Genomic DNA, 12859 nt, shown 5'->3' with positions numbered 1-12859 from the left:
TAACTTTGATAGTAGGTAAGTATCCAAATAATTAAGTATCCAAATAATTAATTTTATCATGAAAATTATCATTTTTATCCAGGTTGACCTTGAAGCAGATAAGAAGACAGAGAAATTCAAGAAAATCAAATTAGATAACGAAGTCACAGATAATGCTGAAATGTCTGCTGAATTTAGCACAACTGATGAGATGTTGGGTGAAGAAACCTCCAACGAAAATCATGAAGCAAAAAGCACTGTGTCAGCAAGACCAAATCTTTCAAAGAAATACAAAGAAGTAAAGTTTCTATCAGGTATCACTAATTTGAAAATGCCAGGTCACACAGGCTATCTTACCTTTGCAACAGTGCCTCCAGGATTGAGAAGAAGCATTATAGCAAGAAATTGTGCTGAGGTTGAAGACAAATTAAGTGAAGATGCATCTCCATCGGATGAATCCGAGGTGCAAGCACTCTGAAAATGTATTTTTCTACAGTGTTTTCCATTACTAAGAAGATAATTTGTATCACTCACTTTTGTTATCAGTGACAGCAGATTATATTTATGTATAATGATAAAGAAATTTAGGTTAAGATTTCAAATATACTGTACTATAAATTATTCATATGAAAAGGTCATCATTTATCCTAGAGTGTTTAATGTATAGTTGTTCATAAATGGAACAAACTGTAGGTCTTTACATATGGGAAAAATCTCAAAGTGCAGCTGGATCCGGTTAAAAATAGATCAAGGTTGTATCAGAGCTGCCCTTTTTAGCATAGAAGCTGGTTTTTTATGCACTTCCTGTTCTTTATTCACCTTGATGTTCTGGTTTTTTCATTCTGTTTTGTTTGTGTCAATGTGATATATTGTGATTATCAGTGTGCATGTGCATTCGAGATGCAAGCCCATGAAACGTCTAAAAAGTCTTTGTCTTACAGGAAATGTCCTGGGGTAGGTAACAGCCCATGCTTTCGTTATCTAGCTTCTCTCGATACTGATCCTCATTTGACTTGTAGTAGATGCAGATCAAATGATTGCAATGTAAATAACACCTGTTCAGAGTGTCATGATTGGTCTCCCGAGCAATGAAGTATTTTGGTAAGAAGAAATACAAGAGGAAATCGGCTATTCTGTCATGGAAGGGCTTTGTGCCTCCAATGGCACCGGATGCTGCCATTCCTTCTTGTTTTTTCTCTCCTTCACCAGATTTGCCTCTCGTTGCATCTTCTTCTCAGGAAGATTTTACTCCTTTTCGTTCTTCTATAGCTTAGTCTCTAGATAGTTTGAGGAAGGGTTTGGGAGATCTTGTGATTGATTCAGCCTCTGTTCTTTTGGCAGGGAGGACGGAAGCAGCTTCCCTTTGTCCTGTCGTTTCAGGGATGAATGCAGAGAAGCTAACCGAGTGCTGGTCTTCACTAGGTCTACCAGGGGAGGCCCACCTTGAGGGCCTTCTGTCCTACCACTTGTCTTCCTGTTTCCCAGTGTCTGCCTCCATGTCACTCTCTACAGTTATGGTGTCTGTGACTTCTGCTTGCGTGTCTACGGCCGTGACTTCCTTGGCCTACACCGTCCCTTCACCGGCTGTGCCCCTACCGTAGGTTTCTGTTCCTGGGCCTTCTGCGTCTTCCCCTCCTGACTCCCATGTTCAAGCCATTTTGGAGAGAGTCTAAGGTGTACTTCTGAAGAAATTCAGCTGCTCCAATATGAAGAAATCTAAGGAGAGACATCATAGATCTCTGTCTTCCTCGTCTTCTTCTTCTCAGTTATCTTCTTCGTCATGTGTTCATTCCATCCCACGAAGGCATTGGAGGAAGAAGGACTTCTTGGCCATGCCTCACAAGAAGATCCACAGGCCCTTTTTGGATTCCTGCTCCTTTTCCCCTTCGTCTAAGGGCAAGGCCAACTGTCCATCTCCTACAGTTGATTCTTGGTTGGTCAGTCACATTCGCATCGTTCCTGGTTCGTCTCCAGCTGGCTCTCCCTGGTCACATGCCGCTACTGATGGCCATGTGTCTGTCAAGGTTCACAGTCATACATCTTCTACCTTAGTTCCTGATTCTTGTGCAGCAAGGTACTCTGCAAAAGAAGTCTCCTCTAAGAGCCATAGATCTACGGATCAGGCTCCTCCTCAAGAACTTGCAGTCATTTCACCTTCTTCCCCTCGTCCTCTTCAAGAAACGAGAGTTAAGACATGGCCATTAAGAAAGACGACAAGGCGGCCATAAGGAAGTTGACATCACACCTGAGGGAACATTCTAGTGTTTGGAACAAGTAGTCCACGGTCTCATTCGCGTGGCTGTGACCAGTCTTTACATAACGAGAGTCCTTTATGGTCGTGGAACCAACCACTGCCGTCCTCTCCTTTAACTCATAGTCCATGCTTTCGTTCTTGTGGCTGGGACCGCTATCAAGGCAGAGTACCTTCCCATTTATTAGAACAATATAACCCAAAGTGTTATGCCCAGACCGTTCTCATGCTCCAGTAGTGAATAATGATGCACTGGATGCCATTGATTTGGTTGACAGGCCAGATCGAGAATCTCGTGTCCTGGAAGCAGAAGGTCCTCTCCCTCTCAATGCACACAACTTCTAAATATGTATGCAGAAGTGGTGGAACCCCTTCGTGGGTACAACGATTTAACAGAAGAGACTGTTCAGATTATCCTTCAGGTCTCGAAGCCCTTGTGGGGCCCAAGTGAATTCTCTCGCCTCTGGACTGGACAACTCGTTTCGGTCTAGCAGGTTATTTAAGTTGCTTCCTCCTCAGCTCCCATGACATAGACATTTTTATGTAACTCCTAATGTTGTGTTACAGTCAAGGCAGGTGGATCTGGACCTAGTTCGCTTAGGCCCAGGTCTGTCTTTAGACCAAATCCGGGCAGAGGGCACCTCCTTTACGCACCAAGAGTTGGCTACAATGGAACTGACTGCTTCTACAGCATTCCAGGTGGTCTTGAGGCTCCTCAGCATACGTATATCAATCTCAATATTCCCATAAAGAATAATGGGAATTCAATTAATTCGTCTTGCACTCAAGAATGTCCCCCATATCAACCCTTTGTACCCACTTCAATACAATTATTTTAAGCGCATGCACAATATATTGTTTGTGATAACCATATTCAGTAAAATAAATAAAAGAATAAAGCATTTCACTATAAAATTTAACAGAAAAGATGAGCAAAATTACGTCACTGCGGTGATGCACAGCTTACTTGAGATAAGGGATGGAGCGTTTAGTTAAGGAGGGAAAGAGAAGAGACAGTAAAAACATTACTGTACTGTATTTACGTAAAAGCAGTAACAATTCATGTAAAAAAATAAAAATAAATTTAACAATTATACAATATAAAAACAATCAAATGCAATACAGTAACAATAAAAAATTGAAAGAGAATCTTACCTCAAGAGAGGTGAGGGAGGGATGGTGGTGGGTTATCGGGTGAGAGACGGGGGTTCGCTTCCCACTGGCTTCCCAGATGTGCCACTGGGACTGGGCTCGGTTGATTTTTCTTTTTCACTATGTTTCGCCCATTTGCTTTTGCTTACACTCGATTTGCCCGAATCACTTCTTTTTTTTACTGTAAAATACCTATCGAGTGACACTTGCTTCTGCGATGTTTTAGCACTCTGCAAAAATAACTCATCCCCACATCATCAAACAAACTGGCACCTCGTTCTGCTTCTGCGTGCCTTGGATTGTTTGTTTCAATTTCTTTAGATTTTCCCATGTTTCACACCACTTCCTGATTTCTGTGGATGACAGTGGCGAAGTCAGCACTGTTTTCACCTTGTTCTCAGATGAAGAAAGTTCCTCTAACTCAGCTCTCTTTGTGTCTTCGAGCATCTCCTTCAATTCAATCACTGTCAACTCCTTGTTGTGTTCGTCAATCAGTTTGTTTATGTCGTCGTGGTCTTCCTCCAGCCCCATGGTTTTGCCAAATGACACGATCTCCTCTACAGTTTGGTCCTCATGAATGAAACCTTCGAAGTCACGTTGAAGAATGCAGTCAGGCCATAGTTTTCTCCATGCAGAATTTAGCATTCTTTTTGTGATGCCCTTCCATGTTTTATTAATGAGCCTTAAGCAGCCGACGATGTCAAAATACTTCTTCCAAAACTCCGTAAGGGTCAGGTTCATTGCTTCGGTAACTTCGAAGCACCTTTGAAACAGAGCCTTATTGTAGAGTTTTTTAAAGTTGGATATGATTTGCTGATCCATGGGCTGGAGTATGGGGGTGGTACTGGGAGGGAGGAACACAATGTCGATGAAGTCAAACTGTCTGTCCAACAGCTCGCGATCTTTCATGGGCAGGTGCGTCGTCCATTACAGGTACGGCTTTGAGCGGCAATCCACTTTCTTCTAGATAACTTTTTATAGTTGGGCAGCACACTTTGTTCAACCAGTGCAAGAACAGAGCTTTATTGTTGGGCTTCCATATGACACCCAGCTGCCTCTTCTGCACATTATGTTTCTTAAATGCTCGTGGATTCTCGGAATGATAAACCAGCAATGGCTTTATTTTTAGATCCCCCGATGCTTTAGCACAGAACAAAAGCGTAAGGCGGTCTTTCATTGGCTTATGTCCTAGCATTTTCTTTTCTTTGGATGTAATATAGGTCTTCTTTGGCATCTGCTTCCAAAAAAGACCTGTCTCATCACAGGTGAATACTTGTTGGGGCTGGTAGCCCTGAGAATCCAGGAAACTTTTAAACTTCTTCACATAATCTTCAGCTGCCTTTGTATTTGCACTTGCAGCCTCCCTGTGCCGGACAACTGACCTTACCCCTGTCCGCTTCATAAATTTTTGGAACCACCCATGGCTCTCCTTGAATTCCATTTCTTGAGAAGGACCTGGCAAGTCCTTGGCAACTCCTCCATAAATAGTCAAGGCTTTCTGTGAAATCATGGCTTGATTCACAAAATCTCCAGCGAGCTCTTTCTGCCTCAGCCAGAGAAACAGCAACTTCTCCATTGCTTCCATCGCTAGAGGGCGCTCCTTAAACCATATTCTTGTTACTCCTACTGCAGTGTCTAATGCCTTAATTTCCTCTTTCTTCTTTAGAATGGTACATATCTTCAATATAGATCTGCCATAATCTCGAGCTAAGTCAGACATGTGTGCCAGCTTCATGCTTGGCGATCGTTTCTTAACTTCAACAGTTAAAGACTCCTTTTTCTTCATCACTTCCTTAACAGGCCTCTTCTTCATGTGTGGCATTGTTATTCCCGATTATTAATCACAATATAATTGCAAAAATATGATGCCATAAAGTTATGCAAAATCTCAGCCACAAGCACAAACATGAACATAAGGTATGATTTAGACTAGCGTGGATCAACGAGTTTGTGTCTGGGTCACGAGGCAAATGAGGTTGATTAAGGACTTTTCAGAACCTACTTTGACATTTTAAAAAAGAGAACCATCATCTCAGTTGTTTTATTTCCTTCCCATTATGTATCCCTCCGTCCCTACATCCACATGGCCCTCCCCCTATAATCAAGGACCAAGGGGATCCCGTCTCTGTCCCCCATAATCCCAGCCGGCCATGCATGAGATTGCACCAAACAGCTTGTAAATAGAATTTCTGGATCGGGGTCCCGTGTCAGCCAGTGAAAAAGTCCATTCAGCACTTATTTCTAGGTAATTCCGTTGCTAGATACCAGAGAAAGCTAAATGAAATGCTGGAGTTACTACCCCCAGAGCGAGCTCCACTAGATGGAGTCGTGTATGGAAAAGGGTGAACTACAAAAACACGGAACCTTATCCTATAGAGATTCCCAATGTCAAAAGTCCCAACGAGAGAGGTGCCGATACAAGCCCATGCACTACTCGCGGACTGTATACAAGGCAACACTAGTCTCATTCCATTTTAGCAGGCGATTTCGTTCACACGTAATTTCGTTGTGATCCTTATTTTGTGCTCTATTTTGGATTTTTTATGGCATCCTCGCAAGGTTCTTCTTCAAAAAACTTGAGTACCAGTGTTTTATTGTTTTTTAGGCGATTGAGGCTCCTTATTTTCCTTTAGTTTAATAATTAAAGGGATTTATAACGCCCGTCTCGATCTCCTCTCACGGCGTCTCTTGACCTCCCTTGGTCTTGGGTCGGCATGTTTGTTTTGTGTTATTTATTAGTATCCCTTTTTATTTGGGATATTTTACCAGTTAATGATCCCTAACTTTAGTGGGTTTGATTAATTTTATGTTTGTTCTGTACCCCGTTACTACGAGAAGTGCTGTTTAGCGTTTAGGCTACGAGCTACCCCCTCGGGCCCATTCGCCTTTTATCATGGCTTCATTACGAGAGTGATGTTTAGCGTTTAGGCTACGAGCTACCCCCTCGGGCCCATTCGCCTTTTATCATGGCTTCATTACGAGAGAGATGTTTAGCGTTTAGGCTACGAGCTACCCCCTCGGGCCCATTCGCCTTTTATCATGGCTTCATTACGAGAGTGATGTTTAGCGTTTAGGCTACGAGCTACCCCCTCGGGCCCATTCGCTTTTTATCGTGGCTTCATTACGAGAAGTGCTGTTGAGCGTTTAGGCTACGAGCTTCCCCCTCGAGCCCATTCGCTTATTATCATGGCCTCATTATGCTTTATTTTTGTCCCTCACTTCTCTTAGCCCTTGGGGATCTTATTTTCATTGGTACTGTTACGGTTTTTACTTTGTTTTTACTTTGTTTTTATAATTTTGTTTATTTTGTGAATTTTGTGTTCCCTTCCTGGTCAAGTGCTGTCTTGCTGTTTAGGCTACGTGGTTCCCCTCGGGCCTATTCGCTTCTTATTTTGGCTTTATTTTGCCTTGTTTTAGACTCACTTCTCTAAGCGTATGGGAACATGATTTTCATTGGTACATTTAATTTTTGACCTTGGGCTTGGATGCTTTTGAATTTTGTTAATTTTGGGGTACTTTCATTTAACTGGAGGTCGGTCATGTCCCTTCACGTTCATGTCATGTTGGGCCTGCCTATCCTCCTACATGTACCTTATAGAAAATTTTTGTTTTATTATGAATTATTTGAGTTATTGGTTAGCCCTTACTCCTCTCCTAGGCTTCCTTCCTTTACATCGCCTCAGTTAGGTTAGCCTAGGGGTTGGCTGTAACACTTTTTCCCTTCGGGGAAAAATCGTTAAGGGAGGGACGATCTCGATCTGTACGTATGAGTTTCATGTCTGTGATCTCGTTCTGTACATGTGTGTTTTATGTCTGGTGCTTCCCTTTGTTTGGTTTTGGCTTGGATATATTGCCTACGTCCACCCTCTCCCTGTTTCGGCTTTTCACCTAGGCTAATGTTCCTAATAAGTTAAGCTGGAATAGCAAGGGTTTCCCTGCGTAGCCTATCCTAGTTCAATCCTTCTTTGGGTTGCTTACCAATGGTGACCGGGAGAGCTCTCCCCACTCCTGTTCACACTTCTACTTCTTTTACTGACTATATATATATTATTTTGTGGTATCGAGAATCCCCTTCTCTCCCTTTTATCCTTTGCTCTCTCTCTCCCCTTGGGTTGTTTTCAAGGTTTGTTAACTTTCCAAGGCTTGAGAGCAATTTATCCTTATTTTATGTTGTAGCCTACATCCCCTCCCTCTGCATTGATTGATTGTCCCTCGGTGTGTCTGAGTTGGCACTCCACCTGGACCTGGAGGTGACCGGGAGTGCTCTCCCCACTCCTGTTCACACTCCTTTTATCTTTCTTTGCTCTCCTGGCCGTAGAGTTTTTTGCCCTTCCTCTCCTTTTCTCTCGCTCTTGTCGTGCAGCACAGCTTACATAGCGAGGGGATCTATGAGAATCTCTGGGCGCCCGGGAAGTGCTGTCCCACCCCTGGTCGCTACTTTGGGTTTCCAACCTCCTGGCCTATCCTTCCCCCTTCCTTTTACGTCAATTGTTTCCCTTCGTGGTGCTTCCTACATGTTCGCACCTCACTGTTTGGATCTCATACGAGGCCAGTTAGCGTTTTCCACCTAACTGTCTTCTGTTTTATTTACTTTCGGCGTTCCCCCTCCTTTTTGCTACTACCTGTTTGGTGTTTCGTTATCTTGTTGGGCGCTCTCCTTGCTTACTGCTCCGGCGGTTTTAGTGTTTAGCGGTCGGCGTTTATTCCCCCCCACCGCTATCACGCCGTTCAGGATATCCTCCTCCGGGTTTTCCTCTCTTGGCTTGGAGTGCGCCCACTTCCAACAGTTCATAACCTTCCCACATTTTGTTCAAACATGATCGCTTCGAATGTTCCGTTGACTCTGTTTTTATGTCTATGAGTTTTGTCCTGTTAGCCCGGTTTTCTCTCCGGTTTTCTCCGGGGTTTTCCTGGTCTGACTAGGCTAAGTCGCTGCTCGGTACTCTGCTCCAGCATCCGTTCCAGCTTGCCCTTTTCTCATACGTTTTCAGCTGGATTTGTCAAGTGCAGGAATGCTCCGCTATCCTGCAACAAACCAGCGATCACAGAGTCTATAGTTCCCATTCCGGTGCGCAGTCTGTTTTGGAGATTTTATAGTTTGGCACGGAAGGTTATGAAGTACGCTATGCTCTCCTCGAGCAGACTTCTTGATGAACCCGTAGGTTTTATATATACCTGTCGGTTTCGTCTCCGCCAAACTCCGCCTCATGTGACTTATTCTTGGCTCGGAAGGTTGTAAAGTACGCTATGCTCTCTCCGAGCAGGCTACTTGATGAATCCGTAGGTTTTATTTACACCAGTCGGTTTTAACTCCGCCAAACGCCGCCTCATTTGGCTTATTATTAGTCGTTTGGCACCCGGCAGATTGCGTTGTACGCTATGCTATCCCGAGCAGGCTACCTGATGAATCCGTAGGTTTCATATACACCTGTCAGTTTTACCTCCGTCAAGCTCCGCCTCATGTGGCTTATTAATAGTCGCTCTTTCGGCGATAAATTGGTAGGTTTCACATATACGCCTATCGATTTCCCTCCGCCAAGCTCCGTCTCCGGGCGAGATTCTCGTTAAATCGTTAGGTTTCATATAAACCTATCGGTTCTCCGCCTCATGTGGCTTATTAATAGTTACTCTTTCGGTGTTTGGGCTCTCTCCGGGCGAGATTCTTGGTGGATCGGTAGGTTTTCATATCGCCCTATCGATTTCGTCCGTCAAACTCGTTTCGGGCGAGATTCTCGATAAATTGGTAGGTTTCATATACACCTATCGGTTTTTCCTTCGCCAAACCCGTCTCATGTGACTTATTAATAGTTGTTCCTCCGGTGTCTGGGGTCCTAATTTTTCCCCTCCTGGAGGCGGCCGCAAGTCTCGTAACTCTTCGCCTCAAGTTAACTGTTTACGGAGAGTTTTCTGAAGACGTTGTGGCCTTCTGTCTCGTTCTCGAACCTGTGAACATCGTCCCAGAGCGATAAATAGGTGCGCGAATAATTGAGGCAAACCTTTTCCGCTTAGCTCGGAATTAGGTGAGGCAAACTTTTCCTTTAGGGGATTCGTTAGCTTCTCATCCCTTTTCGACGGTTCCTGGTCTACCATCCCTAAGGTGAAATCAGTTAAAAAAAAAAAAAAGAGAAAGAAAAAAAAAACTTTTTTTTTAAACCAAGAAGACCCGCTCCAGGGCCCCCTCGAGGACGTCTCGGATCTCTAATCCGGTGCCGTCTACGAGTTTGGCCTCGTCTTCTGGAAAGGGACACGGCCCAAGCAAAGCAAGGCGGTTACCCCCTTCTTCCTTTGTTGAAAACTCTTTTACGGAGCTCGATTTGAGGGTCATTGTCAACCTATTAAACTATCTATCTACCTCATGGTCCATGCCTTCCCTTTCCCAGGAGCTTAAATCCCAAGAGATTAATCTCAAGACTCATTGTCAATGGATCACCTGTTAAATCCTGCTCCGTTCCGGAATTCTATCGTTCCGGACACCTCCACCTCTTTTCCCCTTCAGTCTGGGGAACCTTGGCGCCTTCCCTTTGTGCTTCCCAGCATGAAGGCACCCTCCTGTTGGGGGTGTGGGCACACGGAGGTTGGTGGAAGGGCATTTCTTCCCTTCCAGTCTGGTATCCCCTTATCCGGGTTTTGCCAGACTGTCAGAACGAGCATGGCATCTGTCTGGCAGGATCCATAAGTGAGCCCTCATCTTCGCTAGGGGCTGGACACATCGTCTCCGTTGAGAACTCTAACGGAGTGGCAGGCGGAGAATTCCAAGTTCACGCCAGCTGTGGGGTCTTACCGTGCTCTCTTTGAGAGCCCTGTTTCCTACCCCTTCTGCTCCGAATGTAGCCCCTCTTATCAACAGGCTTGTTTTGAAAATATATCGCTGAGGCATTTCCGGGAGACAGATATCACAGATACGTTCACAGTGAATCTTCTAACCCCGGACTACGCTTCTAATTTATTCAGCGTACAGCTCCTAAGCTTCGGAGTCAATTTCCGGAAGCTGAAACAGGGTGTAAGTCAGGCTTGCCCGTTCCGCCTTGAGCCGAAAAAAAAATATTATGAACAGTTTCACCTGGAGAATTAATCTTTTCCCAGGTGGGCGTTGTTACGCCCGTCTGGGGCTACTAATGTTACTCAGAGCCTCCGTTCTCGTGGGTGTCTACCTTACGAGCAGAAGCGGTCTGATCTTGCCGGCCCTGTCCCAAGTCCGGCAAGAAGTTCATGTAGTTCAAGAGCCCCCTGCTCAGGCGGTGGTGCAGGCTCTTCAGGTTTCTGCCCCTAGACAGCCGTCAGCCTCACACTCCCAGCCTCCACCTCGATGTGTTCGGGTTCAGCCAACACATCAGCCCCTTGTAACACCCGTGTGTCTCTGCCTCCCCCACGTGCCTCCGCCGGGAGTTTTCTTTGCTTCATACGAAAACCCAAGGAAAGAATTTTCACTAGACATTTGGCCAGGGCTCTGACCCTCGGGGTTATCATAGGAGCAGGAAGCATCCTACTCCTCTCCGAGAAATTGGGAAGGCATACGCTTCAGGGGAGGCAATCAAGCCTCCTCCCTGTAGTATTTCTCATATGGGTGGGAGGCTGTACCATTTTCGGGGCCACTGGAACTTCAGTCCCTGGGCCCAGAGTATAGTTATCAAGGCCCGGGGTGGAGCTGGGCTGTTGTCCCCTTCCCCCAATCAGGTTCAATCAGCCTCCGGCCAGAGTTCTGGGGGTCTTTGTGAATGGCCTGTCAGGCTTTTTCAGTCTGCCAAGAAGTTCCCTTCCACTGGAAAATTTTTCTGGGCGTGTCCCGTTTATTTTCCTTATTCAATGCGGCAAGTCTCGGTTGCTTACAGTCTTGTGGGTTCGGATCCTACTGCTCCGTGGACCCGTAACCACCTCTATAGACCTTTCCGACGCTTCTTTTCACATCTTGGTTGTAGAAAGGTCCTATCCCTTCTTGGGATTCAGACTCGGGGAGTAGGCGTACCCCTTCAGGTTCATGCCCTCCTCAATGCAGCTCCAGAGTCTTTGCCAGTTTGAACATTACCGTAGTTCAACAGCTCCGGTATTAGAAGGCTATGCTAGCTGCATATCTAGTTGCCTGGCTCATTTGGGCACCCAGCATCGGGAATTGCCTGAGGGTGCCGGTCATTATAATCGGTTTTCTAGAGTCTTTGGGCTTCTAAGTAAACAGGAAGGAATCCCACCTGATTTCGGAGGGTAGCCTTCAGTAGTTGTGAATCCAGTGGAAGCGGAAAGAGATAACAAGGGCGACCTATCATTTCATCAACTCGGGCATACCTCTCGCCGTGCCCAAGAAAAGGTCTTGGGTTCTCTCCAGTTTGCTTCAGTGACGGTTCTCCTTCTGAAGTCAAAGCTGGAGTTTATGACCGGGATATGGCGGAGTCAGGGACGTGTCTCCCTGATTCCTCCTGTTTGAGTAGTGGCCTTTGGCCTTGCACAACTATCAAGTGCTTACCGAAGTCAGTTTCTCTCCAGCTTTCCCCTCCGGCCTCAGTATTCCACACCGTCACCTCTCTGGGCGGGTGAGGTGGATATTTTTTGGCCCAATGAAGTACATGGAACTTAGTCGGTCACGTTCCGGCAGTTCCATATCAACGCTTTGGAGGGCGATGACAGTCTTCCTGTCCTTGGGAAACTTCTTCCCCCCAAGAGGTTTCATTTTAGGCTGGTTCTGAACAAAACAGCAATAGTGCGCTGCGTAAACAAGTGGTTTTGGACTCGAGTTGCTTCATTCAGGTTATGGTTCATTCTTCTCCATAACCAACAGACACAAGTACCTCTGTCTACCACCCTTCGAAGCTACAGTAATGATGCGGCCGCATTGGCCTCGGGGAAAGTGTTTTGTTGGAACCAGACTCACAGGCTCTTAACTTTCATCCCTAAGGTCTGTGTTCGTCTAAGAACAGTACTCCGTCCACATTCGGTTTCCTGGTCTTTGAGTAATGTATCAGAGTTAGCTTCGGTAACTAACAATCATCTTGTTCTTACCTTTCCTTGTTGGGAAAGACCCAAAAATTTTTAATCAGCTTAGCTTCTAGTGTTAGTTTTTCCTGTACTGTCTGCCCTGTCTGGCGGAACCAATCATTTTGGTTTCCCCTCATCAGGGGTAGTGTTGCGAATTCCTCACCCTGACTTTCTATCTACAATTGAAGGTCCTCATTTTCGGTGGTCACCTTGGAAAGTGCTCCCCTTTTACAAGGTCTGTTTCTGTGCCCAGTTTTCTCCTTACAGGCTTTTTAGACAGGACCTCGCAATTTTGTCAGATCCTCTCTTTTAAAAAAAGGGGGGGTACTGTCATTGGGTGTGGAAGTATTTTATTAATACAAGCCTATTCAGGTTCTATTCTAAGCTCATGATCTTAGACGGTGACCATTTACATTATTTTCATTACATGAATTTAGAGGACCTTACTAATGTTCAGGGTAGAATTCTCCTACTTTTCAACGTCTCTATTTAAGTCTTTAATAGCATAAGAAT

General features: G+C 45.2%; 2 protein-coding genes across 2 annotated transcripts in view; one reads left to right on the top strand and one right to left on the bottom strand.

Annotated features, from left to right (window-relative positions):
- The window catches only part of Trmt61 (tRNA methyltransferase 61), an 82800-nt gene extending 82196 nt beyond the window's left edge, over positions 1-604 (top strand). The window contains exon 7 of the mRNA XM_067097327.1: positions 83-604. Within this exon, the coding sequence (XP_066953428.1) occupies positions 83-457 (375 nt within the window). The 3' untranslated portion in view covers positions 458-604. The remainder of the gene's footprint in view (positions 1-82) is intronic.
- A 3652-nt stretch (positions 605-4256) lies between these two features.
- Positions 4257-5204, bottom strand: LOC136834485 (tigger transposable element-derived protein 1-like). Its single transcript, XM_067097084.1, has one exon. It carries the CDS (start codon positions 5202-5204, stop codon positions 4257-4259), a length of 948 nt encoding a protein of 315 aa, XP_066953185.1.
- Between the last annotated feature and the right edge of the window lie 7655 nt (positions 5205-12859).

Source organism: Macrobrachium rosenbergii, chromosome 54 (assembly GCF_040412425.1).
Source record: "Macrobrachium rosenbergii isolate ZJJX-2024 chromosome 54, ASM4041242v1, whole genome shotgun sequence".
In the NCBI taxonomy this organism is placed as follows: Eukaryota; Metazoa; Arthropoda; class Malacostraca; order Decapoda; family Palaemonidae; genus Macrobrachium; species Macrobrachium rosenbergii.
Note: the sequence above shows the minus strand (reverse complement) of the source record. Positions and strands in the feature narration are given on the sequence as shown.

What these genes read in the sequence shown, in the direction of transcription:
- LOC136834485 (XM_067097084.1), bottom strand. Translation starts at nt 5,204, where the DNA reads ATGCCACACATGAAGAAGAGGCCTGTTAAGGAAGTGATGAAGAAAAAG.